The following is a 27,249-nucleotide window of genomic DNA, read 5'->3' on the forward strand; positions in this document are numbered from 1 at the left end:
GATCATGGTATTAGAATTTGTATTCTGTAAATATTCTAATTTATTTTATTGGATTTGCCTAGGGAAAAGTATACCTGTAGTGAGAAAAACACTCAGACAATGCTATATAGAATTCATTCTTTTTGACCACTAAGGGGAAAAAGTGTACTCTCTGAATCATCAGATGGGACTTGTGCATGGGAAAACCTGAGGATAAATCAAGGTGCTAATTGGAAACAAGGTGTACTTACTTAAATAAAATTAAAGACATTAAAGCATTAGTCACAAAAAGGCTACAATTTCTATCAGAGGACAACCCATGTCAATTCTAATATTCCTGGAAGACATTTAATTCATGAGTAATCTGTGTTTCAAAAAAATAATTCAGTATACATTTTGTGGCATGAAAATGCAGGGACCAAATTACTTCTTGGAATTGAAAGCAACATCTAATGCATAATATTCCTCAGTCTGTTATCCATCTGACCTTTTCTCCCAAAGAGTTAGAATCATATTTATTGACTTAATTAGCCCAACTGATTTCTAGGACATTAACCATTTGAGCAAGCAATGTTAAATTTAGCATTAAAAATAGCATAAAAAATTGACAGTGTATCCTATATCCCTACTCAACTCTCTTGTCTCTGTACGGAACTGTAATAACAGAAAATAACTTCCACCAGGGGAGCACACACTGTCAGCATAAAAAAAATCGTCCACATTTTTCTTTAGTGACCTTTTATCATAACAGAATTGAGGCTAGAGCTTCAGCAATTTGTGATTTCACTTTGCTAACAGTTTTATCAGAATGGGCTACATAATGAAATTTCACTGTCATGGAAAGCACAATACAAATAGTCTGTGTATTCTTGCTCTTCTTTTTTCTCCCTCATATGTAGATTTATCATTACTTTTAAATAACAGTTTTATTAAGATATAATTTACATGCCATGAAATTCACCCTTTCAAAGTATACAATTCTGTGGTTTTTAGTATACAAATAGAGTTGTGCAACCATTGCCACTATCTAATTTTAGAATATTTTCATCACCCCAAAAAGAAATCCTAACCCTATCAGCAGTCACTCCCCAGTCTCCCTTCTCCCCAGACCCTGGCAATCACTAACCTATATTTCCTATGTTTTATATCTATGGATTTGCCTATACTGGCACATCATATAAATGGAGTCATACAATATGTGGTCTTTTGTGTCTGGCTTTTTTCACTTAGGGTAATGTTTTTAAGTTTCATCCATGTTGTAGCATGTGTCAGTATTCCATTACTTTTTGTTGCCAAATATTCCACTGTATGGATATACCACATTATGTTTATCCATTCATCAGCTGGTGGACATTTGGGTGGACATTCAAGCACCCGACTGAATAATGCTGTTATGAACATTCACGTATGAGGTTTTGGATGGATATATTTTTACCTCTCTTGGGTATATACATAGGAGTAGAATTGCTGTTCAATATTTTGAGGAACTGCCAAATTGTTTTCCAAAGTGCCTACACCGTTTTCTTCTTGACGTTCAACCAAATACAACACTCAGAAACAGGATATCATTTTTTGTCTGTTTCTTCTTCTTGAGTATTCCTCAAAAATTAATCATATTTCCTTAACTAAATAGCTTATGAGAAACCTGGCCTAGTTCAAATCCTAAAATAGCATGTTTGTACTTGGAGAAAAGTGTAATATTTAGCAATCTGAACCCCTACATACACATGTAAACAAATTTACGCATGTTAAAAAAAGCTTAACTGGCAATTTTATGCTTTCTATTGCTATGTTATAGGCACTACAATTCTAACATTTTATTCTAAGACCATGAGTTAATGTTGGCTTTTGCAACTGTTTGGCCTTGATGCCTACAAAAAAGAAGTACTTATGCTTACTCCACCACAAACAGCCAGTGATCTAAGAGCTCATGTAATGAAGGGAGTGAGACCTCATTCAAGTCCTATTTGACCTTGGACGAATAACTTACTCACTCACCCCCAGATTTCCCTCTTGTAAAGTAAAGTAAAGTGAGAACAGTGCCTATTCCATAGACTTGTTTTAAGTAGTACCTGGAGACCCTGCATGCAAAGTGCTAGCACAGTGCCTAGTGCATAGGAAGGAAGGAATAAATATTGTTATTTTTTTCTATTTTTACCAGCCACAAAGTCATAAAGTGAGTCAGAACTAAAAAGAACCATTTAAGGTAGAGTGACTAAGTGTGCTTAAAAACAATCTTCTGGCTTTCAATAATGATTTCAAAGACATGAGCTGTTATACTCTTAAGTAGGGCAAATCAGCACAGAGTATTATCACCTGAGTATTTCTGAGTCACTTCTACGGGCCTCAGTTTCCTGACCTCTTAAATGGGTATACACATACCTTTTCCATCTTAACACTATTTTGAGAATTAAATGAGAAAGTATATAGAAAACTCCTTGTAAATTATAAGCTAAATGTTTTAAAAAATCACTTCTCAAGCACCTATTTTCTGAAGGTACTGGGCTAGGTAAGTTGAAATAAACAACGGCAACGACAAAACAAGAATAAAACTTGGGCTCAATCCTTGAAAAGAAATTGTCATAAAAATTTAAGATGGTATCATTATTTAAAAACCTCACAGCTAAAAACTTCAACATTTGCTGACTTATTGGTAAAAATGTCTTAAATAAACTTCATTTCACACTACAATACAATAAAATGCACATTACATCACTAAATAACTGGGATTAGCTTAGGAAATTACAGCCAGGCCTTGTTATGCAGTGCTTACTCACTGAAGTGTTTCCCACCTGCTGGGGCTAGGTTGAGGAGATTTAAATGCTAACATGTTAACATTAACAGTTGGGAAGTTAATTATTGATCTCTATTTTCATAAGGTTTATCAAAATTTAACTGAATTTCCTTAAGGTGCTGAGCCACTGTGTGACCTAACTAACCAGGCTGGGGAATCATACAGCACAGGACCAAGGCAGAATTCAACAGCAAGGCAAGCCGCCTTTCTGCTCCACCCGAGCTTGACAGAGAGAAGAGAGGCTGGACAGGAATCATCAGTGGTTTCTCACTTGGATTCTGGAGCCAGACCAACCCTGGTACCTATTCCTGTCCTATGTTACTCTACCTGCCTTTTCTTGGGCAATTTCCTGCCTCAAAGTCTCAGTTTCCTCATCTGTAAAATGAGAATAACAGTGCATACCCCAAAGGGTAACTATGGAGATTAAAAGAAATAATGCATAAAATGACCTTATTGCAGGGCATGGCACACTGGAAAGATCCATTAAATACTTAACATGAGAATAATTATTAGTGGTTATTGTTTTACTGTTATTGAGTAGTATGCAGGACATTTCCCTCTTTATAAGTTAGTATTGATTGGCATTGGAGTTTCTCAAATAAGGCAGTTCTATTTTAGAAATAATCTTGTAAAGGGAAGGAGGGAAGGAACATAGGAAGGCAGGAAGGGAAAAAGGAAAGAATGAAAGCAGGAAGGAAGGAGATAAAGGCATGATCAGCCAGTCCCTGCTCGCATGCAACTTCCAATGTGGATAACATGCAGGTGTGGATGGATAATGAGAAGACATAGTCTGAGATGTAATTAAACGTAAATAAATGCAACACACTTCCACCTCTCAGCTGGCTCTAGCAGCTGACAGCATACCGGGGACAAAAAGTGGAAGCCCATGGTAGTATCCTGGCTCTTTTGGTTCTAGTTAGATCTAAGATCGGCACTAATCGGTATGTTCAGAGAAGCCTTAACAAAGCCTTCAGACGGGGACTCAGTAGGACAAGAGAAACAAAGTTTGTTGGGATCAGAGGGAGATGAACGAGCAAGCACACTGTGGCCAAAAAAAAAAAAAGATAAAACAAAAAACTGAAAACAGCCATAAAACCCATGAATGTTCCAATAACAAATAACAATGTGTTTCTAGAACATGGGTGGGGAAGGAGCTAAGAGACAGAATTGTTCTGTACGTATAAAGCCCTAATGTGGATGAGTGAAACCTCAAAGAGGTTTAATTATTTTTAAGGGTCCTCAATTTGCTAGCTTTTAAAAACAACAGTGAAACCCTGAATACTCACTAGGATCATGTTTCCAAACCCATTTCTCTTGATAAACTGTGGGCTGTGTTAAAAAATATAAAATAAAATAAAAGTGATGTGCTCAGGGTTAAGCAGTGCTACATACAAGTGCTGGCAGTAAATAGACACAAAAGGCAGTGGCAGGAGAGATGTTAGTGGTTAAGATTCCTTTTTGGCTGGCCTGAACCTTTATGAACAATGTTTCCAACACAGTGGTTTACAGAACATTAGTCCCATAAGATATTTCCAAAAACAAATCAATTAAGTTTGCAAAACACTCTACACAACATTCACATCTGGAACTTTCTCCATGCCCATTAGCATTTTAAATGCTAGGAGAAGTCTTGCAAGAAAGAAAGCATTTGTTTAACCACTTAATTGCCAAACGTATGGGATCTTTGCCAGTTTGAGAGGCAGGTGATGGGGAGTGAAACTTTCCTGGAAGTAATGAGACAGAGGGCGGTGTGTTGATGGGCTTTCCTCTCCGGGAGAGAAGGACATGCCCTTGGAAGAAAACAATTAAAAAGCTTCTTGGTGTTCAAAGGGCAGTCGGTGGTGGGTAGTGGGAAGCATGTCTGATGGTCACAACACAGTCTTCTCAAGGGGTGGGTGCCACCAGCCCTAAATATGCTAACTTGAGCATGCGAGGTGGGGGCACTACACCAAAGGCCCTTCTGTGTCCATCCCTCTCAGTCACCAACCTGCAGCTCCTTCAACTAAATAAATGCTGTAACCAGCACTGCCGAGGACTACTGGCTGCAATAATAGTGGCTAATGTTTACGGACTGCTTTTCTCTGTGTCAGGCACTGTTCTAAGCACTTTACGTGGATTAACTTGATTATGCCTCACAGCACCCTATCTGGTAGGGACTATTATCTCCAATTCATAAATGAGGAAATTGAGGGACATTTGAAATACTCTGAGAAAATATTTACAGAATATCTATTTGAAATAGCAAAAAATGCTGATTATACCCAGGCCTGTATTTTCCTAAGGGACTGTTTGGTTTTGCTATTAATATCCTGTACACTACTCTTCAGAAAATGTTGTTTTGACTCATTCCATCTCTTAGCAGTTAGAGGAGACCAGCCTTTTTGCCTGGTGGGTGCCAACTGCCGAGTGCTACCCTGTACTGTCTGCAGCTGTGTGCAAAGTGCCGTGGCTTGCAATCTTCTAGGCTAGCACTTTCCAGTAGAAATAAAATGCAAATCACACATGGAAGTTAATAATATCTAGTAGCCACATTTAAAAAGGTGAAAATGAAGAAATGAAATTAATTTTAATAATACATTCTATTTAACTCAATATATCAAAAATATTATCATTTCAACATGTGGCACTAGCCACATTTCAAAGGCCTACTGGTGACTGCATAGGATGATGTATTTTGACATTAATGTTTGCAATGTGAATGCAGGAGGCAGTGTGATAAGGAAGATAAGAGTTTGGGCTCAGGAGTCAGAGAGATCCACATTCAAATCCCAGCTTCTCTGCATTCAATCTGTGTGACCTTGGGCAAGTCACTGAAGCCCTCTGTGCCTCAGTTTCCTCATCTGTGAAATGGGGATCATAATGATTCCTCCGTGGGGAGGGTTAAATGACTTAATACACATCAAGTGTTGAAACGGGGCCTAGTACCATTAAGTGCTCTAGAGGTAATGGACTCGGTGACTCTCATTACTTAGTATGAGCAACAGACTAAGGCTGCTGGAATGAAGTGGCTCCTGGGCCTGCTGCTCATGATCTCGCCTGCTATCTGACATTTCATTGCAGCTCGTGGGTGGCCCTGAGGCTGGACATGATGCCTGTGGTGGGTCTGCATATCATTCCCATATCAGAGATTAAAGCGCAATGGGCTGGAGCTCTTTAAAAAGGCTTCTATGCAACTCCTAGTGAGCATATCTTCCACATTCCTTTGATATACAGGTCTCTCAGTTCACAGGAGACTGAGGACTGGTTTATACACCCAGGCCTACAGTAGAAACCCTTTTTCCTCCCGATGTCCAATTCCAGTGACTGTGGAAGTGAGTGGCCACAGGGGCAGGCTGCACTCTGATGACAGGTGCACCTCACTAGGATCCCTCCCAAGCCACAGGCCACTTTCCCCAGCACACTGGCCTAGCTGAGAAAAGCTCAATTTGCTTATTTATTTTTAAATCATATTTTGTTGCTGTTTACACAGCTCTTGCTCTAATAGCTTAATTCATTAAATGAATTTAAAGCCTAATATCTTTCTCTATAGGCTTGAGACAACTTCTTGAATGATCTCACTAGTTTATTCTTAATTATCTTTACACTTAAAATAAGTCCATTGGCACTTCCAAAACCTCATTTGAGTTGTACTTTTGAATATTCCCTTTCTAGGCACCTTACACGGACAGCATTTCCTTGTGTTACAGCCTGGAAAAAACACTGGACTGGCAAGTATGAGTCCTGTGTTTAGGGCCCAACTTTTCCATTCATCCTAGCTCCAAGATTATGAGTCCCTTCGAAGTACCAAACCTTGATCCTCTTATCCATAAAGAGAGGAGCCAGAATAGAAGTTCTCTCTAAAGTTCCTTCCAGTATTAACAATTTATGAGTTCTTCTATTTAATAAGATAAAAGTGAATAATGACTAAAAATGAAATCCTGAGATTCAAAAGGGGAAAAACCCAACAGAGTCTCTCTCTTGGCTACTGTCACTCTCAGAGAGGGTATGTGTGAAATAACCAGTCAGCAGGGTGGCAGGGTATAAGGAGACAGAACAACTCCAAAGGAGAGAGACCAGTACAACTTTAGCTGATGGTAAGTTATATTAAAGGGAGTACAGTGTTGCATCTCCATTACTCATTGGGAAGTTTTTATTGTGGACTTGCTAAAACAGAATGGTTTCTGAAAACCCCTTCCATTTTCTCTAATCTGAATTGTTTCAACAGAATAACACCAAACGTGAGGATTAGGAAATTGGCTTGAAAGAAAAAAAGTAGTGTACAATACAAAAAAAGTAGTGTATCTTTTTCAAGGATACCTTTGGAAAACCCTTAAATTGTCCACAAAGCACAGAATGGGAACTTGCAGGAATACTGGAGTCATGTCTCCCATTCCTCATCCCTCCTAGAGCATGTGAATCACACACCACCAAATTCTTCTGCCTCTGTCTCTGACTCACTGTCCCTCTTGCTCTTTCTCTCCTGTGTGCACACACATGCACATGTGTGAAATAACACAGCTGCATTCTTAAGTATGCAGGTGCTCCTCTGTAACTGTTTTAACCCATGAGCTAACAGAACGCATTCCCACCACAATGTACACTGGCTGGACATACATATATGTGCATATATATATATATAACTTAAGTAATATTTTTATTTTATTTATTTATTTATTGAAGCATAATTTATTATACATATTTTGGGGGTACAGTGTTGACTATCATTATTTGTGTACAATATGTAATGATCAAATCATTACACTGGCTGGATATTGAGGGTTGTATTTCTGCACACCAACTAGAAATAATATCAACATGCCTTTTCTGTTGGCCTAGACAATAGCTTGGAATAAGAAGTCCTAAATAAGTCTTTCCTATTTCTTTTCACCTGTGTCTTGGACAAACTCTATACTGCACTCTCCACTATGCTTTCTTGCTGCATAGTCCCATGAAAGCATGAGATCTAAGGTGTGTAAACTGTTGGCAATAAAATAAGGAAGCTATGTATGAAATAAGTGTCTGCAAATTAAGAGACTTTTTAAAAAGGCAAGTCACAGTTTGGGAGGCAATATTTGCAAACTACATAACTGTTAAGGAGCTTATATACAAAATATATAAAGAAATCTCAAACTCAAACAATAAACAAACATTCTAATTAAAAAAAAATTGGCAAAAGACTTGAATAGACACTTCACCCAAGAAGATACAGGGATGGCAAATAAGCACATGAAAAGATGTTCAACATCATTAGACATTAAAACTACAACAAGATTCCACTATACACCTATCCAAATGGCTAAAAATTTTTTAAAAAGAAAAGAAAAAATCCAACAAAATATTAACAGTGCCAAATGCTGGTGAGGATGCAGAGGAACTTGAACTTTCATACCTGCTGGTGGGACTGCAAAATGGTACAGCCATTTTGAAAAATAGATTGGCAATTTCATAGAAAGTTACACACACGCTTACCATATGATATGGGTTGAGTGTCTGTCTCCTCCAAAGCTCATGTGAAAGACTGAACCCCAGTGTGGTGGTGTTGACAGGTGGAGCCTTTAGGAGGTCATTGGATCATGATGGCCTTGCCTCATGAATGGATTAAAACATTAATGTGTTAATGGATTAATGGGTTATCATAGGTGTGAATTGGTGGCTTTATAAGAAGAGAAGATGAAAACACTCTTGCAATTTTCACCATGTGATAAGTTGCCTTGCCATGGGACCCTGTACAGTCCTAACTAAGAAGAAGGCTCTCACAAGATACACTCCCTGGACCCTGGACTTCCCAGCCTCCAAAACTGTAACATACAAACTTCACTTCCTTATAAATTACCCAGTGCCCAGTATTCTGTTATCAGCAACAGAAAACAGATAACCCAGAAATCTCACTCCTATGTATTCACTCAAATGAAATGGAAACTTATAGTCACACAAAAATCTGTATGCAAATGTTTATAGTGGCTCTATTTGTAGGGGCCAAACACTATCCCTCATCTGGGTAATGAATAAACTGTGCTCCGTCCATACAATGGAATACTACTCAGCAACAAAAAAGGATAAATTATTGATATGGCAGCAGTGTAGATGAACCCCAAATGCACTGTGCTTAGTGATTCTATTTATACAATGTTTTGGAAAAGGTCAAACTATACAGACAGAAAACGGAGTAGGGAGAAAGGCTGACTACAGAGGACACCAGGAAGTGTTCTAGAACTTGATTGAGATGATGGCTCCATGACTGTATGCATTTGCCAAAACTTGCAGAACTGTATGCTAGAAAGGATGAACATTATGGCATATAAATTATACCTTAATAGAAAAGGAAAGAAAACACTAGGAAATACTAAATGGAAAATAAAAAGATATACAAAAAATAAATTTAGAAAAATTCTGAGGCCAATCACATCAATTTGAGCTTTTTCTACACATTAAGTGCATTTTTAACACCCCACTGTATTTCTAATGTCATGTGAGAATTGGGAATCAATAAAAAAGGAAGAATTGTGCCAACATTTGCCCTCATTTGATTTTGCTCCTTTTCAAAGCCCACCAGCCACATGTACACATCACGTCTCATCTTGCAAACACCACACTCCTTTTTGTGATATTTGGAACACTATGTATTTATTAATGATTTTCAGTTGCACAGAACGACCATGCAGACATCTGGTCCAGATGTAAAAAGACAAATGAGAAAACTCACCCACAAATGGCTGTAATAATGACTCTGTAATGATTTGATTATCATAAAGAACCCAATTTTGGCAGATATAAAGTTTGAAATTTGAAACCTCAATTGCATGGTAAAATAGCACTTCATTAAATGAGGGGGTTTATTCCCTCATATGAAGAGACCCAAGAAATCCTATAATGCTTTACTTGAAAAAGACAGCCCCTCAAATGAAATGTGTGAAGGGTCCTCAGATTAACCCCAAACCCTCCTGCCTCTTGTCCACCAGACAGCCCTCCACTGGAGGACTCTTAGGTCCTTTCTAAAGAAGGATGTGCATCTTAATGGGTTTCACGTGTTTCCTGGGAAGATGAACCAATTAGCAAGTATCTGCATCACTCTTTTTCCTCAGCAGGGAATAGATTTCTGAAGCAAAGTGATAGGAACTCCCAAGATGTGATGAGCAGGAGACAGGGAAATGAGACGGGGGCAGAAGGTGTGAAGCAGGCAGCCCTTCTAGCTGTCTCTGGATCCAGAAGCTCTGGACCGAAAGGGCTCCTAGGAGAGGGCCGGAGAGTATTCCACACATCAAGTAGTCCAAACCTAACATGCCATGTTACATTCCCAACTGCAAACTAGCTCTCTCGGGCTTCAAAACACAGACAAGGGACATCCTTCAGTGGTAAAAAAAAAAGTAGTCTAAGTAAGTACTGTAAACTGAGGATCTTTCTACTGGTCGAAAAAAACAACAAAGGCTATCAAGGGACTTCAGACAAGACAAGGTACTGCCTTTTGTGCTCAACTCAGTTTGATAAGCAGCGCAGTGGCCCGATGGCTTTGTTCTTGGTACCTGTTCTGGGTTTGGGGGCTGTCCCTGCTCTTAAATCCTTGCAACTGCAGCCTGACCTTATGATGACAAAGATAAAACAAAGACTAAAAGAAGTGGAAAGGAAAAAAGAGCCATGCATAACTAAACCACAACTAGAATCAAAAGAACAATTTCAACAATAGCAACCACAACCACAAAGTGAAAAGTTGCTTAAGAGACAACAGCCAGTTGCAATGTATGGACCTTGTTTAGATCACTGTCAAGTTCACGAACTGTAAAAAGGTGTTTTGGAGACAAATGGGAAAATGTTTAATGCAGGTACTATCTAGGTGATATAAAGGAATTACTGTTAATTTTGATCGCCGTGATAAATAACACTACAGTTATATAGGAAAATATCCTCACTTTTTGGAGATGTACACTGGAATATTTAGAGATGAAATGTCATAATACCTTGGGTTTACATTAAAATACTCCAGCAAAAAGAAAAATAAGAAGCAAGTGTGGAAAAATCTTACTCATTGTTAAACAAAGATGATGCGTTCATGGCGGTTCATTTTACTATTGCTTTGACTTTTATGTATGCTTAAAAATGTGCTCTATAAAATGTTTTTATTTAAAAAATAACAAGATAAAAGTAAAAAAAAAATTAAATGAGTAAATGAGAACAAATTAAAGAAGAAACAGTTCCTATATTAGAAATTTCTTCTTTTTACTATCTTTTAATGACTTGATTGGAGTACTGCACTATTAATACCAATGTTAAAAAAAAAAGAAAAGTAGTATTTTTATATAAATGCCATAAAGAAGATCAAGCTGAAAAAATAAGCTCAAGAATTCAGTTATTTAAAATAGTAATTTTCTAATAATTTACAATGGATTTGAGGGGTCATTGCTTATATTGACTGTTTATTAGACATAAAGTCATTGGAGAATATAAAAAAGGGGAAAAAAATATAAAGACTTATGAGGAACAAAAAGAGATAAAATGAAAGATAACTAGGCCAAAACGATAAACCCCAAATGGAAGCAACTATTTTTAAAAATTCAGAATCAGTCTTGGGTTGCAATGCCAGCTGTTTTCCTTTTTACACGCTGTGGACTAGTTCATTCACCTCGCTGAGCTCAGTTTTCTCATTTGTGAAGTGGGAATAATCGGAGCGTCTTCCTCCCAAGAGCCATTGCAGGAATAAATGAAATAATTATAAAGTGTTTACACATTACCCAGCACAGGGCTCCTAAACTATTGCCCGTTCTTCTCTTCACAAGGCTGAAAGGGTGTGAGGACACAGGGAGCATTGGTAAAAGTGCAGGCAGGCTGGCTCCGCCTGTAAGTCACTAATTAGCCACCAAGCACTGACCTGCTTGGGCCCAGGCAGGACTGTGAAGTCAGCCAAAGCTTCTGTCACTGCTTGGAACGCCCACAAGCTGTCCCAGAACTGTTCACTTAAAGGCCTGTCAGGGGTCTGCTCCTTAGCACTGTCTCTCACTCCATTCAGGCCCAACTCTCAGGGAAGCTAACCTAATCAGCTAATCTATGCTAAATTATTAATAGGATCCAAGAGGTTAATGTGTACCAGAGTACACTCCAACAGAGGTCTGCTGGAGACACAAGGCCATTGTGAGTCATTAGAGTCTTGGTGGGAATTCTGGGCACCAGGCAGCCCTCCCCAAATCAAATCAAATTCTAGGCAGACAGTTTTAAAATCCTGCTGGCAAAAATAATTCATATATGAATGCCATCAAATCAACAAAGAGATAAGCCAAAAAAATCCCCTAACTACATTAAGGCAAAGGGATTGTAGAAAATGGTATGTTTATGAGCTGTGCAACCTTGGGCAAGTCAACTTTATGGATTTCTCTATGTTCTCAGTTTTCCCATGTGCAAAACGGAGGATGAGGTAAGAATTAAAATAATAATTCATGTAAAGCATTTGGAATAGTGCCTGCCACACGATACATGCTCAACAAATATTAGCCACTATTAGTATCATTTAGGGGTTGGAAATTAGATGGAAGTCAAAGAAAATGATCTGAAAACTTAAATTAAAAAGGGTTTTCTAAATGGCAGTTTCTGTTTGTGCTTTCAATGCAGTTTGGACCACGGTGCAGCCCAATGGAATAGGATATGGGTTCAAGGCTCAGGCACACTTCCCACTATCTGTGTGACTTTGGACAAGTTGCTCAACCTCTCTGAGCTGTAATTTTCTCAACAGTAAAATCAGAGTAATAATACCAACTCTTTAATGTTGATGAACGTATTACATATGACAATGTATGTAGAGTGTGAGGCACAGTGACCCCATATGCACATAATCAGAGCCCAACAAATGACGGCTTTATCACCTTACGTTTTCCAGCCATTATGACTGCAACCTCAAGGAGTGACAGTACCTTCTAATGGGGGTGATAAACAGAGTCCCCAGTGCTTAATGGAGACTAAATCACGGTAATCTCATTGTCAGTCCAACAGGCACAAGGTAATTTAGCTGCGTTGAGAGGGAGACTCAACTTTGGCCATGCACTGGCGTCCCAAGGAAGTAAACACAGGCCGGATTTTTATCTGTCTGGTTATTGAGACTACCTCATTCCAGAAAAAGGGGGGAAAAAAGGCCTGTCAATCTCCAGTCCTAAGGGACAGAATCTTGGCTTGGCTGTTGGTCTCCAGTGACAAGTGCCATGGTGCTACAAAATAACTATGTGCCAATATGCCCATTTCATTTTTACCTTTATTTCTGATTATAAAACTATTATAGAATCAGGGCAACGGAGTGAAAAATTATAAGAATATAAAATTTAAAAAGTAAAGATTGCCTGTGTTCCTGGCAACCAGAAATAATCGCGATCAATATTTTCGTGCCTTTGTTTCAGATTTTTTCTTTGCACTCTCATACCCATACACACTTTATCATTTTTTAAACATAAGATCATACCATACATACTAGTTCATCACCTGCTTATTCACTTAATATACATTTCCATGTTTGTTGACATAAAATCTGTGCTGTCATCTTTAATGGCTACATAGGAATCCATCACATGCATGCCCCATAATTTATTAATCTATCCTCCTCCTGAGGGGCCGTAGGTCATTTCCAGTCTTTTGCTATAGTATACAACACTGCACTGAGTGTCATTCATAAACACCTTTACACAATTGTCCAATTATTTCTTTTGAAATGTCACTGATGGGTCAAGCAGTGTTCAATTCTGAAATGCCTTAGAAAAGAAAAAACAGCTGGCCTTGCTGCTGGGAAGGTGAAGGAGAAATTTTAGTAACAGAAACACACTATCTTTTCAGCCCAGGCAAACACAACAGCCTTCTGTTGGCCTGTTCCCCTGCCTTTCTCTCACCTACCCAGAAGCCTGTCTAGCTCACTGATAAGTACAACTAAATCCTCTTGAGCAAAATTCAGGGTCAAACACAGAATGTCTGTGCTTTCATTTGTGTTTTCAATGCAGTTTGGTCCACACTGTAGCACAGTGACCCCATATGCACTTGGGACTTAATGTGGAAACACACTGTGTGAAGGATCAGCAGGAAGTGGCTTATAAAAGCAACACACTCTCCTGAATGGCTCCCAGAAGCCTGTCACTTGGCCCCCTGGTGGGTGGGGTGGGGTGGGATGGGCAGGCAGTAAGCTCAATGAACTTTACTGAGGACCCACTGTGTAAGGGACTCTGTGGTCACAAGGGCATGCTATAGGAAGGAGAAGGCGCCCCATTCCCCATCCTGAACCTCAAGGGACTTACAGCAGGTGAAAAGAAAAATAAATGCAGAAACACTCAAGTGACCCAAATGTATACACATAGAGATGACCAACGACGGTGGAACAGAAAATCCAAGAAGGGCAGCCGCTGGCCAAGAGAAATTTGTAAGAAATAAAACTTCAAAATGCTATATTGGGTACTGAGGAAACAAGCAGACAGACAAAAAGGACTCTTGGCCCTGCCACTAGCTGACAGGGTGACCTTGGCCAAGTCTCATAAACCCTCTACGACCTGGTTACCAAGAAGCTCTAAGCAATTAGCTCCAGGTTCTGCTATCTTGAATTTTACTTCCCACTATAGTGTTTTGTTTTCTACTTTCATGAACCTTTTTTTTTTTTTTTTTTTGTAAATCTACCATTCAGTGATTGTCTACCATCTTCTAAACACTGTCCAAAGAGCTTTCATTATTTCATACTTATTTAGTCCTGACTACAACCTAGGAAGGTACATATTATTCTTAGTTTATACTCTAAAATGTTCTTGAGGTCACACAACTAACTGGAATAAGGACGGTTCCCGGCTTTATCTTTATGGCATGAAGGAGTTGCTCAGTAAATACTTGATGGCTAACTGAATAAATGCACTTACGAATGAATAAACAAAGATGTAAACCCATAAAGTTTTCATTATATTAGACTCCTTCTACACATGTTTTTAATATACTTTATCTCAGAATCTTTTATTGAAAATTAGGCATACATCAAGAATCAGAGGTGAGCAAGACTTATCTTCCATCTGTATGGAGCCACGTAACAGCCATAGTACCTTGACCTGCTCAGACTCTCATAATCCAGCAACTAAAGGGTTACACTTAGCTCAGCAGGGGCTTCCAGGAGCCTGCTCCAGGCTTGGGCTAGGGAAAGTTCTGGATGGGTTGGGGACTCCTGTTGGATACATAGTCTCTCTCCTGGAAATGTCACTTAACATTCTGCAACTTCAGTTTCCTCATCTGTACAGAATTAGAGTGTTGAACTAGACCTGACTATAAAGTTTTCCTCCAGTGCAAATACTGTATCATCCTGAGAAAAGGAGATATATACAGAAAGCTTTGATGTGGAAAGCCAAGTCCAAAGCAACACAAGCAGCAAGTGATGGACAGTGACTATTGCCTTAAATCCAACTTTAACAGTGATTTTCAAATTTAGCTGAACATCTGAATCACTTGGAGCACTTATTAAAACCACTGATTCTTGCTGCATCCCATTTGCTGGGAGAGGGATTTGTTTGTTTGAAGAATCTGCATTTGTATGAGGCTCCCAGGGTACTTCTAGGGTTTAATCTTGGTTACCAACCACTGATCTTAGTTGGGGGTGGTGGTGGTAAATCACTGACAATGAATGGATTGATCTTCTTAGGCAGCCGTTAGCCTCTCTGGCAAGAGGAACTATCCCCACCCCCAACCTACTTTCACTCCCTGTGCAAAGGCTACCTGGTTTCGGAGGTTTCCATGACCTGCTGGTCCGTCTCTCTAATGGCTGCTGGTGAAATGTGCCATATTCCAAAGTTCTTTCCAACTGTTCTGAGCCTCCTGCATCTGAATTCAAAGAAGGGGTGCAGAAGCAGCTGGAAGAGAGAAACCAGAGGGGCATAGTCCAGCAGCAACCTTTGGAAGAGCCAATCAAAATGGCTGGGCTCCCAATTCATCACACAGGGTGAAAGAAGGGCACACCATATTGGTTATCGGCAAGCAAAAACCAGAAGGAAAACTAAAAATTGTCATTGGTGACTGGGAAGGTGGTTTTTAAAGGCACCAATATCAATAATGACTGGAACCCAAACAAGCTTTTCTAAAAACTGAAGGCACCTTCCATCTACCTCGACCTTCACATTTTTAAGATTCCCTATTCTTTGTGTTTTTAATTGGATTTGACAATGATTTGTCTTCCATCCAGCCCCCAAAATCCAATGTCCATTGACTTGAGTCATCAATTAAAAAAAACAATGAACCTTGAGGATCTTGACAGTGTTAAGTAAGACTTTCTCTCCCTGCCCCACCCCACCCTTTCATACACATTCCTGGCTCCTGGAATAAGACAATCACGGGTCATCATTATGGACTAGCTGAGAGATCCTGGGCAAGTTACTTCATCTCTGTCAGCCCTAGCTCCTTTTCCAGGTACAATGGAGATAAGAATGGTAGCTACCTCATAGGATTGTGGTAAGAATTAAGTGAAGTGAATATATATAAAGTGCTTTGTACAATGCCAGTACAGAATAAGACCACGATAAATAGTAGTTTTTAAAAAGTGGGTTTGCAGCCCCTTTAGGGCAGAAGAATATTATAAAGTGTCACTGTTCAATACATTATTCAGTGAAAATATTGTTGAAACCTTATGTTAATAAGATGGAAGAGGTGGAAACACATATTTTCTGTCTATCTTGTGCTATATGTGCATTTATACACATGTACAAAATATGCACTTGCTAATAAAGATTTGGGAAGTCAAGAAGCAAAGGTAAATGGTCTTGGTAGCATGGTCAAAAAAAAAATGTGATAAACGTCTTGTCCATTAAACTTGCGGCTGGGCAGTCTTGACTCCATGCAAGCTGTTGGGACTATTGTTTCTGAGTATATTTGCCCCTCTATCCCCTACTCTTTGGCTTTTTAGAGAGCCTAACTGGCAGAATGCTTCAGATGTATTCCATCTAGCCCTGGTGGTAAGAACACAGATGGAACAAAGCCAAAAGACCTACGATGCTGCACCCTTAAGACTTGGCTACTTCCAGGTTATAAACATCCAATGTTATCTTTTATTAAAGGATTCAATTTAGAAATAATAATTCCAAGAGGGATGAGGACACCATACACTGTCACACTGGAACAGCCTGCTACAGACAGAAGATAAAACAAGCAATCATTTGGGAAGCATTTGAGGAAACTCTGTGCTGGTCTTGAATTTTGGTCTTGTTTGGAGATACCAGAAAGATGCAGAGAAGACTAATATGGGGAAGGAATTTTAAAAAATAAAAAATAGGAAGAAAGATAACGTTCTAGAAACAGAAAGTCCAAGAATTTTTTTTGACCGGTAAGGGGATTGCCACCCTTGGCACGGTGTGGTCTGCACCACGCTCAGCCACTGAGCGCAACGGCCATCCCTATATAGGATCCGAACCCGCAGCCTCGGCGCTACCAGTGCTGCACTCTCCCGAGTGAGCCACGGGGCCAGCCCGGAAGTCCAAGAATCTTTAAAAAGTATTTTAACAAACATCCTAAAACAAGAGCCAAATTGAGAGACAATTTCAAATGATAAACTATCATCAGATAGAAAGTAATCAGGCTTCAGAGGGAGTGGAAGATTGCTGCAAGACAACAGGCGGGTGGGTTAGCTCAGTCGGTTATAGTGCAGTGTTATAACATCAAGGTCAAGGGTTCGGATACCCATACCTACTGGTTGCCAAAAAAATAAAAAGAAAGGAACACAGACAAGCATAGCTTTCCACGGAGTCCAGAATGACATATCCCCAAAGGTGGCCAACCATGTCAGCATAAAGCCTCAAAGAACCTGGCTAGGATGGAAAGAAATCGAGCAGTAGGCATATTAGGATTTGATTGAAACCTGACAGTGCAAGCTACGGGTCCATTCCTATAGTTCACGAAGGCATAAAACATTAGCAAAACTGAAGTTCACAGGAAAAGCTCAGACCCATAGAAGTTTTTGTGAGTTCCATTTATAAGGCTTTTTTTTTGTATCACTACATGGTAAGACAAAACCAAAAATGCCCAAATAAATAGAAGACACCAAGAAAATACAAGCAATTGCAGATTTAGGACACTGTTATCACAGCCTCAAAAAATTACTCAAGCATAATCCTAAAAATTAGCAACTTCAACAGAAGAAGCAGCTCTGTCCATAGAGGGCTTGGAGTCACTGCTTTTTGAGTTTGAATCCTGACTTTGTAAATTCTTAGCTGTGCAAGTGTGAACAAGTTACTAAACCTCTCTTCAGTGTCTGCATCTGTGTGGTGGGGGTATACCTACCTCACTCAAGGACTGAATAAATGACAATGCATATGGTAGCACTTTGTAGACTGAGAAAGAGCTACATCTTTGTGGTACGACAGTTGACCCATCTCACAGAGGTGGGATCTCTGCTTAAGGAAGAAGCAAATACCTGGGGTGTCACATGCATGCCTTCCTGTTGAGGGCTCTCTCTGGGGGGTGCTGCGCCTATAAATAATATGGGGTTTGTTTTGTTCCTCTTCATCCTCTTGTTCATCCACGGAAAGTAGTGGTTCAATAAAATAATCCCCATCATGGGACCGGAACGTGCCCAGCTGCAAATGAAGAGAGATGAAAGTTTGATTTAACAACACTCAAAGCCACTGGGAGAAAAGAAATGATGTAACATTTCCCAGTAGAGATGGTACCATTTTACCCAATCCCTTTCCCAAGAAGGCTGCTTAAACTGAACATGTTGCAACATATGCAGAGAAGCCATTTATTTTCACTCTCTGCCATATCAATACCTCTTTCTGGATTTGACTCTAGTTTATTGCACCTGCTCTCCAAATCTGTTTCTAAGAAATACTTTCTTGGTGCTTAAGTTCCAATTATATTATTCCTACAGGCTGTTGAAAGAGTGTTTGTGTGTGTAAAGACAGCCTGGAAACTTAAGGTACGAGCCTAAGAAGGAAAAGCTGTCTCACTGAAGCCTTCTCATTGATTCAAATTCAGGAAGCACATGTTGGCCACAATGGACTCAAGGTGATGCCACCTGGAACACTGGCACATGGTCCTCTTACCACGCCTTCCCTCTGCAATAGAGTGACATCGTTGCAAGCCTTTGGAGCCTAACTGCCCTAGGATCCAGTCCCAGCACCACCACCTACCCACCCATCTTGGGCAAGTTTCTTAACCAGTCTGAGCTTCAGCTTCCTCATTTGTCAACTGGAGATAAAGATTCTGTAAAAGGTTATTACAGAGTAAATGAGATAATGCACATAAAGTACTTAGCAAGGTGCATGACACCTTGTAAAAGCTTAGAACATATTAGTGGTTCTTGGTGTTGCTGGTGTTAGCCTCTAACCTCCAGGATACATTGTGTTTTTCCCAATCATCCTAAGCACTGTGAAGAAGGTAACTCATTCTGCTCCCCTCCCCATCTACTCACAAATTTTACAAATGATAAATGATGCCTCAAGGTTGAACCACTGAAACCAAATATTACAAGAACACTGAAAAGTTCCTCATGCCATGCCAGAGAGTGAGGTTTACAGAGAGAAAGCAAGCTCATTTCTCTACCTTCACTGTCCCATTTTCCTCGCTGGAAAAAATCAGAGGCCTTCTACCCTTCCCTGACACATAAGAAATGACTGTCCCTGAATGTCAGTGGTTCCATGAGCATCATCCAGGAGCTTGTTAGAAATTTATGTTAATTGTGTTCCATCCCAAATCTGATCTACTGAATCAAAATCTATGGGAGTAGGACTCAGGAGGCAGAATTTTAATGAGCTTCCCAGGATATTCTCCTGAATGATAAAGTATGAGAAGCATTAAGCCAATATACTGGTTCCCAAAACTAGCTAGCATCGAAATTGCCTGGGAATTTTTGTTTTCTTTAAAATTAGATTTGAAGTACCATCCACTCTCCACAGATTCAGAATTTCTAGGGGTGGTGTGTAGAATCTATATTTTTAAAAAGTTTTCCACTGGATTCACAAGCCACTGGTTTAAGGAATGGACAGCTCTAGTGTGGTCAGACCAAAAGAGTACTTGGTTACCAGAGAAAGATCGATTTAACAAATTTATTCTCACCCAGGCACCTTTATCTATTTTTAATATACAACTCTGGAGGTTCTCTGAGCACAGATCAGGGAGCATACTGCAACATGTGAAATCTACCTGAAACATGAATACTGGGAAAGATCTTTCACCTCTGACTGGCAAACAGGGAAATTAAGGCACAAAAGGAGAAACTGACTTGTCCAAAATTCCCTTTCTGTGGTACAGAAGCAGCTGGATAGTGCTAGTGCTGAGTCAAAAACTCAGTATCCTAACTTCAGTCCAGCGACTTTTGAAAAAAGAACCCTGAAGTTCTCTTTAGAAGCATAGACTCAGTCTCTGGCCTGTGCTTAAGAGAACAGTCAGAAAGACTGTGTTGGAATCCCAACTCTACCACTTATGAGCTGTGAGGCCTTGGGCAAGTCTCCAGCTCTAAAGGCCTCAGTGTCCTCAACAGTAAAATGCATTTTTTGGGGATTGGATTGTTGTTAGGATTTGATGAGATAATGCATATGTAAGGTACTTATTACAGTGCCAGGTACATATGAGAGATCTTCAAAAAGTTCACGGAAGTCATATTAGCTTTTAATTCTATTTCTCCATGAGCCTTTTCAAGTACTCTCATAGTAAGAGCTCAATAAATGGTATCAATATAATGCCAAAATTAATTTCACAAAACAGTTGCTGGGCCTGAAAGATATCTTTTCTTGGTTAAGGTGATCATTTACTTAAACATATGTATTAATTACATGCAATATACAAGGAGACAGGAATAGAACATTTGTACCAAGAACTGTAAGACAGGGGAAAACTTAGTAAGCATCCTAAGAGAGACACGGATAAGTGCTTATGAAGGTGGAGAGGGAGAGATGACATTGACCTGGAGGACTTATGAGAAGGTCTCCTGGGGAAGAAGAGATGTAGATCACACCTTAAAATAAGAATATGATTTGAACATGTGAAGCTGGGTGAGAAGTCCAAGTAAGCCCAAAGGTGCAAAGGCAAGAGGTAAAAGTAACACTGGGGAGTCTGGAGGAAAAGAATTCAGAGAAAGGAGCATAAAGCAGATTGCCTGAAATACAAGATTTGTGGAGGAAAGATTGAGAGATGCGACTGGACATGTGGATGTGTACATGGTCTTAAGTGCCAGATGAAGGAGCTTAGGTGATAGGGAGCCATGAAAAGTATGTGAACATTGTAGTGATGTGATCTTGTGCCTAGTCACCATGAATCTGTTAGTGTTGTGTAGCAGACATTGAGGAGAAGCACTGCAGGACACTGGAAATATTTCTTAGACATCAGTCGCAATGAAAGAGGGAAAGAGAAGTAAAGAGAGCGAAAATTAGGGTAGGGATGTTCAGAAGAGGTGAGGGACACATCTGAGATGGAATTCAGGAAAAGCGACTAGTTGTGGGGGTGTGGGGGGAGAGGGTTGGCACCGCCCACTCAAAAGAGTGAAAGATTTCCTGGGCGAAACACTAGGAGCCTCTTGATGCTACTGGTACAGAAATGGTAAGTGGAAATCTTGGGAGGAAAGATAAATTCCAGAGGACAAAAGGGAAGGGGTTTGGGAGCTGGATTAATGGCTGAAGATGCAAAGAGCCAGCACGCGTATCTTTTAAGATGTATGCGGGCCTTTTTCTCCAAAAGGTGCAGATTGCAAATTAAACGCAATATAAATGGGGTTATCACAGTCCAGGCAGTCGTTTCTAAAGCCCCAGTCCTCAGTTCCCAAAGACAGAACGTGCGCGTTGCCACCTAAAACTGCCGATGGAAATTAAGGTCCTGCGAAGCAAAATATTTATACAACGGCTGGGGCCACTCAGATTCAGCCAGATTCAGCTGGTGTGGAGGCGGAGAGAGAGGAGGAGTAAAGACTGTTTACAAACTTGACGTACACACGCAGCCCTGTCCTTATGGTCCTGGAATTGAGGGCTCCTGTCCTAGAATCTGGGGGTGCTCTGATGCTCTGGGCTCAGGTGCCTGACTTCTGCCCACTGGGACTGTAACCTTTCGAACACCCGAAGGATTCCAGAGCTCTGGCCCCGGGTCTTGGGGCAGCGATGACTCACCGCAGCGCCCCCTCCCCCTTCGCCAAACTGCCGTCTCCGCCCACCCCCAAACAATCTTAGCGGCGCCCTTTGGGCACCGCGGCTCCCGGCGCTTTGCTGGGGGCTCAAGGGGCCTAACCCCTTCCCCTTAAGCCAGCAGGCTAGACATCCCCCTCTCCCTGTCTTCAGGCTTGCCTCGCTCCCCACTCCTTCCACTGAGAGGTGGAAAAGGATGCGACATCCACACAGAGAACTTTAAGACTCACGAACAGCAGCGCGCGGAGGGGACAGCGAATGACCGGGGTGAGTATTCAAGCCCCCACTTAGAAAACGTGATGGGGAGAGCGTGGGTCCTCAGGGGAAGAGTAAACGTATCACTGGGCACAGAGTCTAAGACTCCATTGCGCGTACAGCGCCTTGTGCTGGGGAGCCCGACCCGGGAAAGTTTCTGCGTCACACGCGCGTGGCAGAAACGCACGTCGCTTGGGAAAGCCAAGGACCACTCTCGCTCGAGCCAGAACCTTACAGCGGGTCCTCAAATGTCATGGGAAGAGGGGACAAATGTCTTGTAGGATCTACTGGAGGGCAAGTGGGTGGGGGTCGGGAAACCGGGGATCGGAGAACCAACTTGGATCCTTGCTAAGTGCGTGTTTGGCAGAGCAGGGAGGTGGCCGCCCCGCCTTCCCTCCCTCGCTAGGGAAACGCGCGCCACAGGCTCCACCTCCGGACTCCCTGGAACCCCCACGGGTGGTAGAAAACCCAGAAGAACCGAAATCATGGCCGGGAAATCTCTCCAGGGTCTCTCCCGCTATTCCTGCTTCTCTGGGCCACCCCGCCAGCAGGGTGCAGAGTAGGACTGCGCTGCACCCCCATCCCCAGCTCCCATCCTAATTCAAAGCGTCCGGGGCTGGCTCCACCCTCTCCCCCGCCTCCAGAGCCTTCGGACCACCCTTCCGTCCCTGGGACGGGACCTGCTCCCTGTCAATCCAGTTCAGCCTCAGGGCTCCTGGCGCGTGAATAAAGGCCCCGAGAGAACGCGGATACTCTAGAATACGCACCGCCCTCCACGACACACGCGAAGGAACTCCCAGTACACTGGGCCGGGGATCTTCAAGCCCACATCCCCGACTCCAATAAGGACGCACCAATAAGGAGTCTGGTCCGCCCTGCGCTCAGCTACTCCGCTCCGGGGCGGCCAAGTTCGCTGCAAGGAACCGCAACCCCAGCAACTTTCTCCGAGTTTGGAAACCGACTACCAGGCCGCCTCGCAGCGTTGGGCAACACGCAGCTGAGCAGAGTCCAGACCCCAGAAAGCTTCGAAACAACCAGAACTCCCTGGGGGGCGGACGCGTGCGCTCGTCGCGAGTGTAAGCGCACGCAACAGAGCTAGCTACCCAAATCGAAGGATGCATACGAGTTTCTGGCTGATACTTAACGCCGGAGCGGAGACTCGCTGCAGCGAGGGTCTCCAGGCTAGAGAGCAATTAAGGCTTCAAGAGGCGGGAGGGCAGGGGGCGCGCGCCCACTTACCATTCCGGAGCAGAGGCTGATGACCGCCGTGTGCTCGGACTTGGTATTGACATGGCCTTTGTAGAAACAGTGCTTGAGTTCCGCTTCCTCTTCGGAATAAAACTTGGTCTGGTTCACCCCAGGCGCCCCGAGGAGGGTGACAGTGAACAGTGGAGCGATAAATCCGGCATGGGCGGTGAGATTAAATAGAAACTGCTGGCCGAAGGCGGAGAGGCGGTAATGCGCCTGGGAGGAGGTAGAGGAGGAAGAAGAGGAGGCGAAGGCAGGCCAGGGGTCAGTGGCAGAGTTAATGCTCCGTCGCCTTCTTTTGAAGTGCACGTTCGTGGGAAAGGGTTCTCCGAGAGCGTTCACTCGGATGGGAGACGCGATTTCATATTCGCTCAGGGTCTCTAATAATTTCACTGCAGAGAGAAGCAGAGGTGTATGAACCAATAATTCATTTTCTCGCAAGTTTTAATTTAAAACGAAGGTGGACGCTTTGTCCTTATTGTCTAGCCCATTCGAGTCAATCCCTTCACTCTTACTCAGCGGACAAATATTTGCTGAGCACCTACTATGGGCCCCTAACAGCCAGGAACTGTCCTAGGCGCTGAGGATACACCATTCGAAGCCAGACAATGAGCAGTCAAAATACATCAAATAATTTCAAATTCTGGTAAATACCCTGAATAAAATAAAGCGTGCAGCTATTTAGAGCCCCCAGTTACTAAGTAACTTTGGTTTGGGGCGTGGGGGTGGGGAAGGGGAAAGATCAGACTAAAAGTAAAGGGAGGGGGGGGGGTGACTAAATTCCTTTCCACGGTGTCTCTCCCTAGCAATTGGCTAGGGATGACCCAGAGAAGGGAGAGGCTGCAAAGCGAGAGATAATTCTTTCTAGGAAAAAGACAGAGGCCTCCGCGGCAGGGTGCCCCCGCTCTTGAGGGGGAGAGGCGGCGGGGTCCCGGGGCCGGAGCCTAGTTACCTTGCCTCGGGTGCAGCCTGTCCTTGCGCACGGCCGCCGCGGCGTCTGGGCTCCCCATCTCGGCTAGGTCCCGCACCAGGAGCGTTAGCAGTGTGGCCCAGGATACAAACTGCATGGTGCTCCCCACCCCTCCCCCCACTGCCCCCACCCCCCTCCCTCCTGCCCTCCTTGTCTGCGGCGGCGACGCGAGGCAGCGGCCGTGGAGAGCGCGCGGAGCCCGGCGCCCGCCGCCAACTTTTGACTTTAGGAGTCGCTGAGGTCTCGCCGCGAGGGTCCCGTCTGCGCTCGGCTGAGCAACGCCGCCGCCTGCCGAGAGCTGAGCCGCTCGGGCCGCAGGAGGAGCCGGAGGAGCAGGAGGAGGAGGAGGACTGGGGCTCGGCTGCTCGGCCGCATAATGTCCAGCGAGCGGGCAGGAGAAGGCGCGGAACGTGCGCTCCCAGGCGCGCCGGGCGCCCTGTGCTGGCCCGGATAGCGGAGCGGCTTCTTGAATGGGGGGTTGAGGGGCGGAGGCGGGGGGGCCGCGGGTCCTCCGCCGCTCAAATACCCCCGGTGCACGCCTCTAGGAGGAGGAGAGGGGAGGAGAAAGCGAGACGAGCGGGGACCGCCTCCTTCCAGACCGTGTCCCCTCCTCGGCCGGCCCGTGCGGGACTCGCAGCCGGAGGCCCCGCTGGCTGCAAGAGGCGGAGGCCAGAGGCGCCGGCAGCGCCGGGGCAGCCGGTGGAGGTCCCCGCCACCTCCCGGAGGTGGGGTTTTCTGAGATTGCCTACCCCGGGGAGGGAGAGCAGAGAAAGTTCTCTCCCTTTCCTGGAGCGCGCTGCCCCCCACCCCCGTCTCTTTCCTCTCCTCTCCTCTCTTCCTCTCTTCCTCTCTCTTCTCCCTGCCGAGTCTCTTTTTTCTCTTCCTCCGCGTTGTCTCTAGGTCGCTGGCTCTGTCTCTATCCCCCCTTCCCTCTGTAGTGTCTCTCCTTTCCCCTCCACTGTGCCCCTCTCTGATTCCTCTATTTCTGCCTTTCCTTTCCTCTCTCTCCCCTGTCCCCGTCTCTCCCCACCAGCCGCCTTCTCTGGGTTTCTTCCAAGTGAAAGTGGCCGAGCGCAGGAGCGCCTTCTCTTACTACACTTTCTCGGCACCAGATTTGCCACCTGAGCTCCGCTCTCGATTTAATCGCCCCAACTCAAGAGTTTTAGAGATGGGGTTCATAGTCCTGCAGTTCGGGGTGTGTTCCAAATCCGTGGTCTCCTGAAAGTTTCACAAAATTTTAAAGCCGTGATTTCCCCCAACCACTGCCCCCGCTCCCGAGAGGGTCCGTAGCTTTCTGTAGGTCCCCGGCCCAAAAAAGGTTAAGAACCGCTCTAGGCAGCGAGAGGGGGCGGGGACTGCGGCGCCCCTGACTACCCGGGTGGTTTAGAGATGGGGCGGGGCGGGGGGGGGAGATGGAGTGCGAAATTGTAGATCCCTAGGGAAAGCCCCAGTCCCTGGAGGGATTTCTCAATCACTTCCGCCAGCTTTTAGCTGGGAGAGATGCTTGGATCGGCTCAAAGCAGACACTTCAAGCTACACCTACCTCCGCTTTGGGATGCAAATATTAAAGTCAGAAATTAGCCAGAGGGAGGATGTGTGTGAGTGTGTGTGTATGTGTGTGAGACCTGTTTAATCCTGGATGGTTTAAAAGCACTTTTTTCCTTTACCTGCCCTCAGGAAGACAGGATATGCTAATTTCAAGGGAAAGGAAATGGCCATTTCGGCAAAAGATATGACTAATAAGTACATATATTCGCCCAAGTGTCCTAGAACTTGGGTTCTCTGTTGCTTTGCAGGCTAGCACTCAGAAATGAAAATACCAAAGATTGCCAATACCAGGGACCTAATAGCAATGTTACAAGTGCCAACTATCCTGGAAATATTAATGCATGTATTTCTCCCATAAAGGGAAAAATGACTTGGCAAGACTGGAATTTCCTAAAGAAGTTGTTAACCCAGGTAGATTGCCATTGTCTGTGTTACTGGAATTTTGTAGTGGATGTACACAATGTAAAGATGGTGAAATAGCAACACCTGTAATGTGCACAGCTAGACATTTTTGAAGGATGGCATTTAAATCTTGAACCTTCAAAATAACTCACTAAAACACATTTCTTCTAATATACAATCTTTCTTTTCATTGTGTGATCAGATTTCTCACAATCATAGCGTGGGAGTTGCTGAGAGTTTAGCAAGCAACAGAAAAATATCAAGAAATCAATCTATTAGCTGATTCCTATGGAGATTATTCTAGTGCTTCCATCGTAAAAGTATGCAAAAACTAGCACTTTTCAGTATTTTCCTCTCTTTCGATTCAAACTCCTCCTGATAAAGAGAAGCTAATAGTATAGAAATTATTATCTGTAGGAATCTTTGCTTCTTTTCTAGGACTTTACTTTAGGAATGAACTTTGTTTACAGTTCCTTAGAATTGCTCCTGATACAACCCAATCATTTCCACAAGAGCTGATAGGGAAGGATAACACAAAATATCTCTTGGTGACCTCCTGAGTGACCAAGAGCCTGGGTTTCTAAATTTCTCACCATCAGTGAGTCTGTTCATTCTTTCTTCAATGTATTCACTCCCGTCTGAATTTACATCTGCAAACACGTCTTAAAGAATCTTAGGAAGATTGGTTTTAAATCATGAAAAATGAAAAGGACAATTGAGCTAACTAAATACTTCAGGTCAAAATCTTTTGTCTGAATAATAATAACAATCCTTTATTGAGCACTTATCATGTCCTAATTAGGACCATGTCCTAGTTAATACCAGTGTTTGATTTAACCCTCACAACAGCTCTATGAAGTAGGCAGTATTATTAAATAAGGATACCTTGACCCAAAAAAGGGAAGTAATTTGACCAGGGTCCCCCATCTAGTAAGTGAGAGACATGATTCAAATTGTGTTTCAACAGTTTAGTCCAAGTTTGTAATTATTATCAT

The 27,249-nt window shown here is 42.8% G+C and overlaps 1 protein-coding gene across 1 annotated transcript in view; it reads right to left on the bottom strand.

Moving 5' to 3' along the window:
* The window catches only part of ADAMTS9 (ADAM metallopeptidase with thrombospondin type 1 motif 9), a 156,757-nt gene extending 132,356 nt beyond the window's left edge, over positions 1-24,401 (bottom strand). The window contains exons 1-3 of the mRNA XM_063113586.1: positions 24,287-24,401; positions 23,326-23,726; positions 18,135-18,297 (exon numbers count right to left, since the gene is read on the bottom strand). Coding sequence (XP_062969656.1) covers positions 18,135-18,297; positions 23,326-23,726; positions 24,287-24,401 — 679 coding nt within the window. The remainder of the gene's footprint in view (positions 1-18,134; positions 18,298-23,325; positions 23,727-24,286) is intronic.
* Positions 24,402-27,249: the final 2,848 nt, after the last annotated feature.

Source organism: Cynocephalus volans, chromosome 11 (assembly GCF_027409185.1).
Source record: "Cynocephalus volans isolate mCynVol1 chromosome 11, mCynVol1.pri, whole genome shotgun sequence".
Classification (NCBI taxonomy): domain Eukaryota; kingdom Metazoa; phylum Chordata; class Mammalia; order Dermoptera; family Cynocephalidae; genus Cynocephalus; species Cynocephalus volans.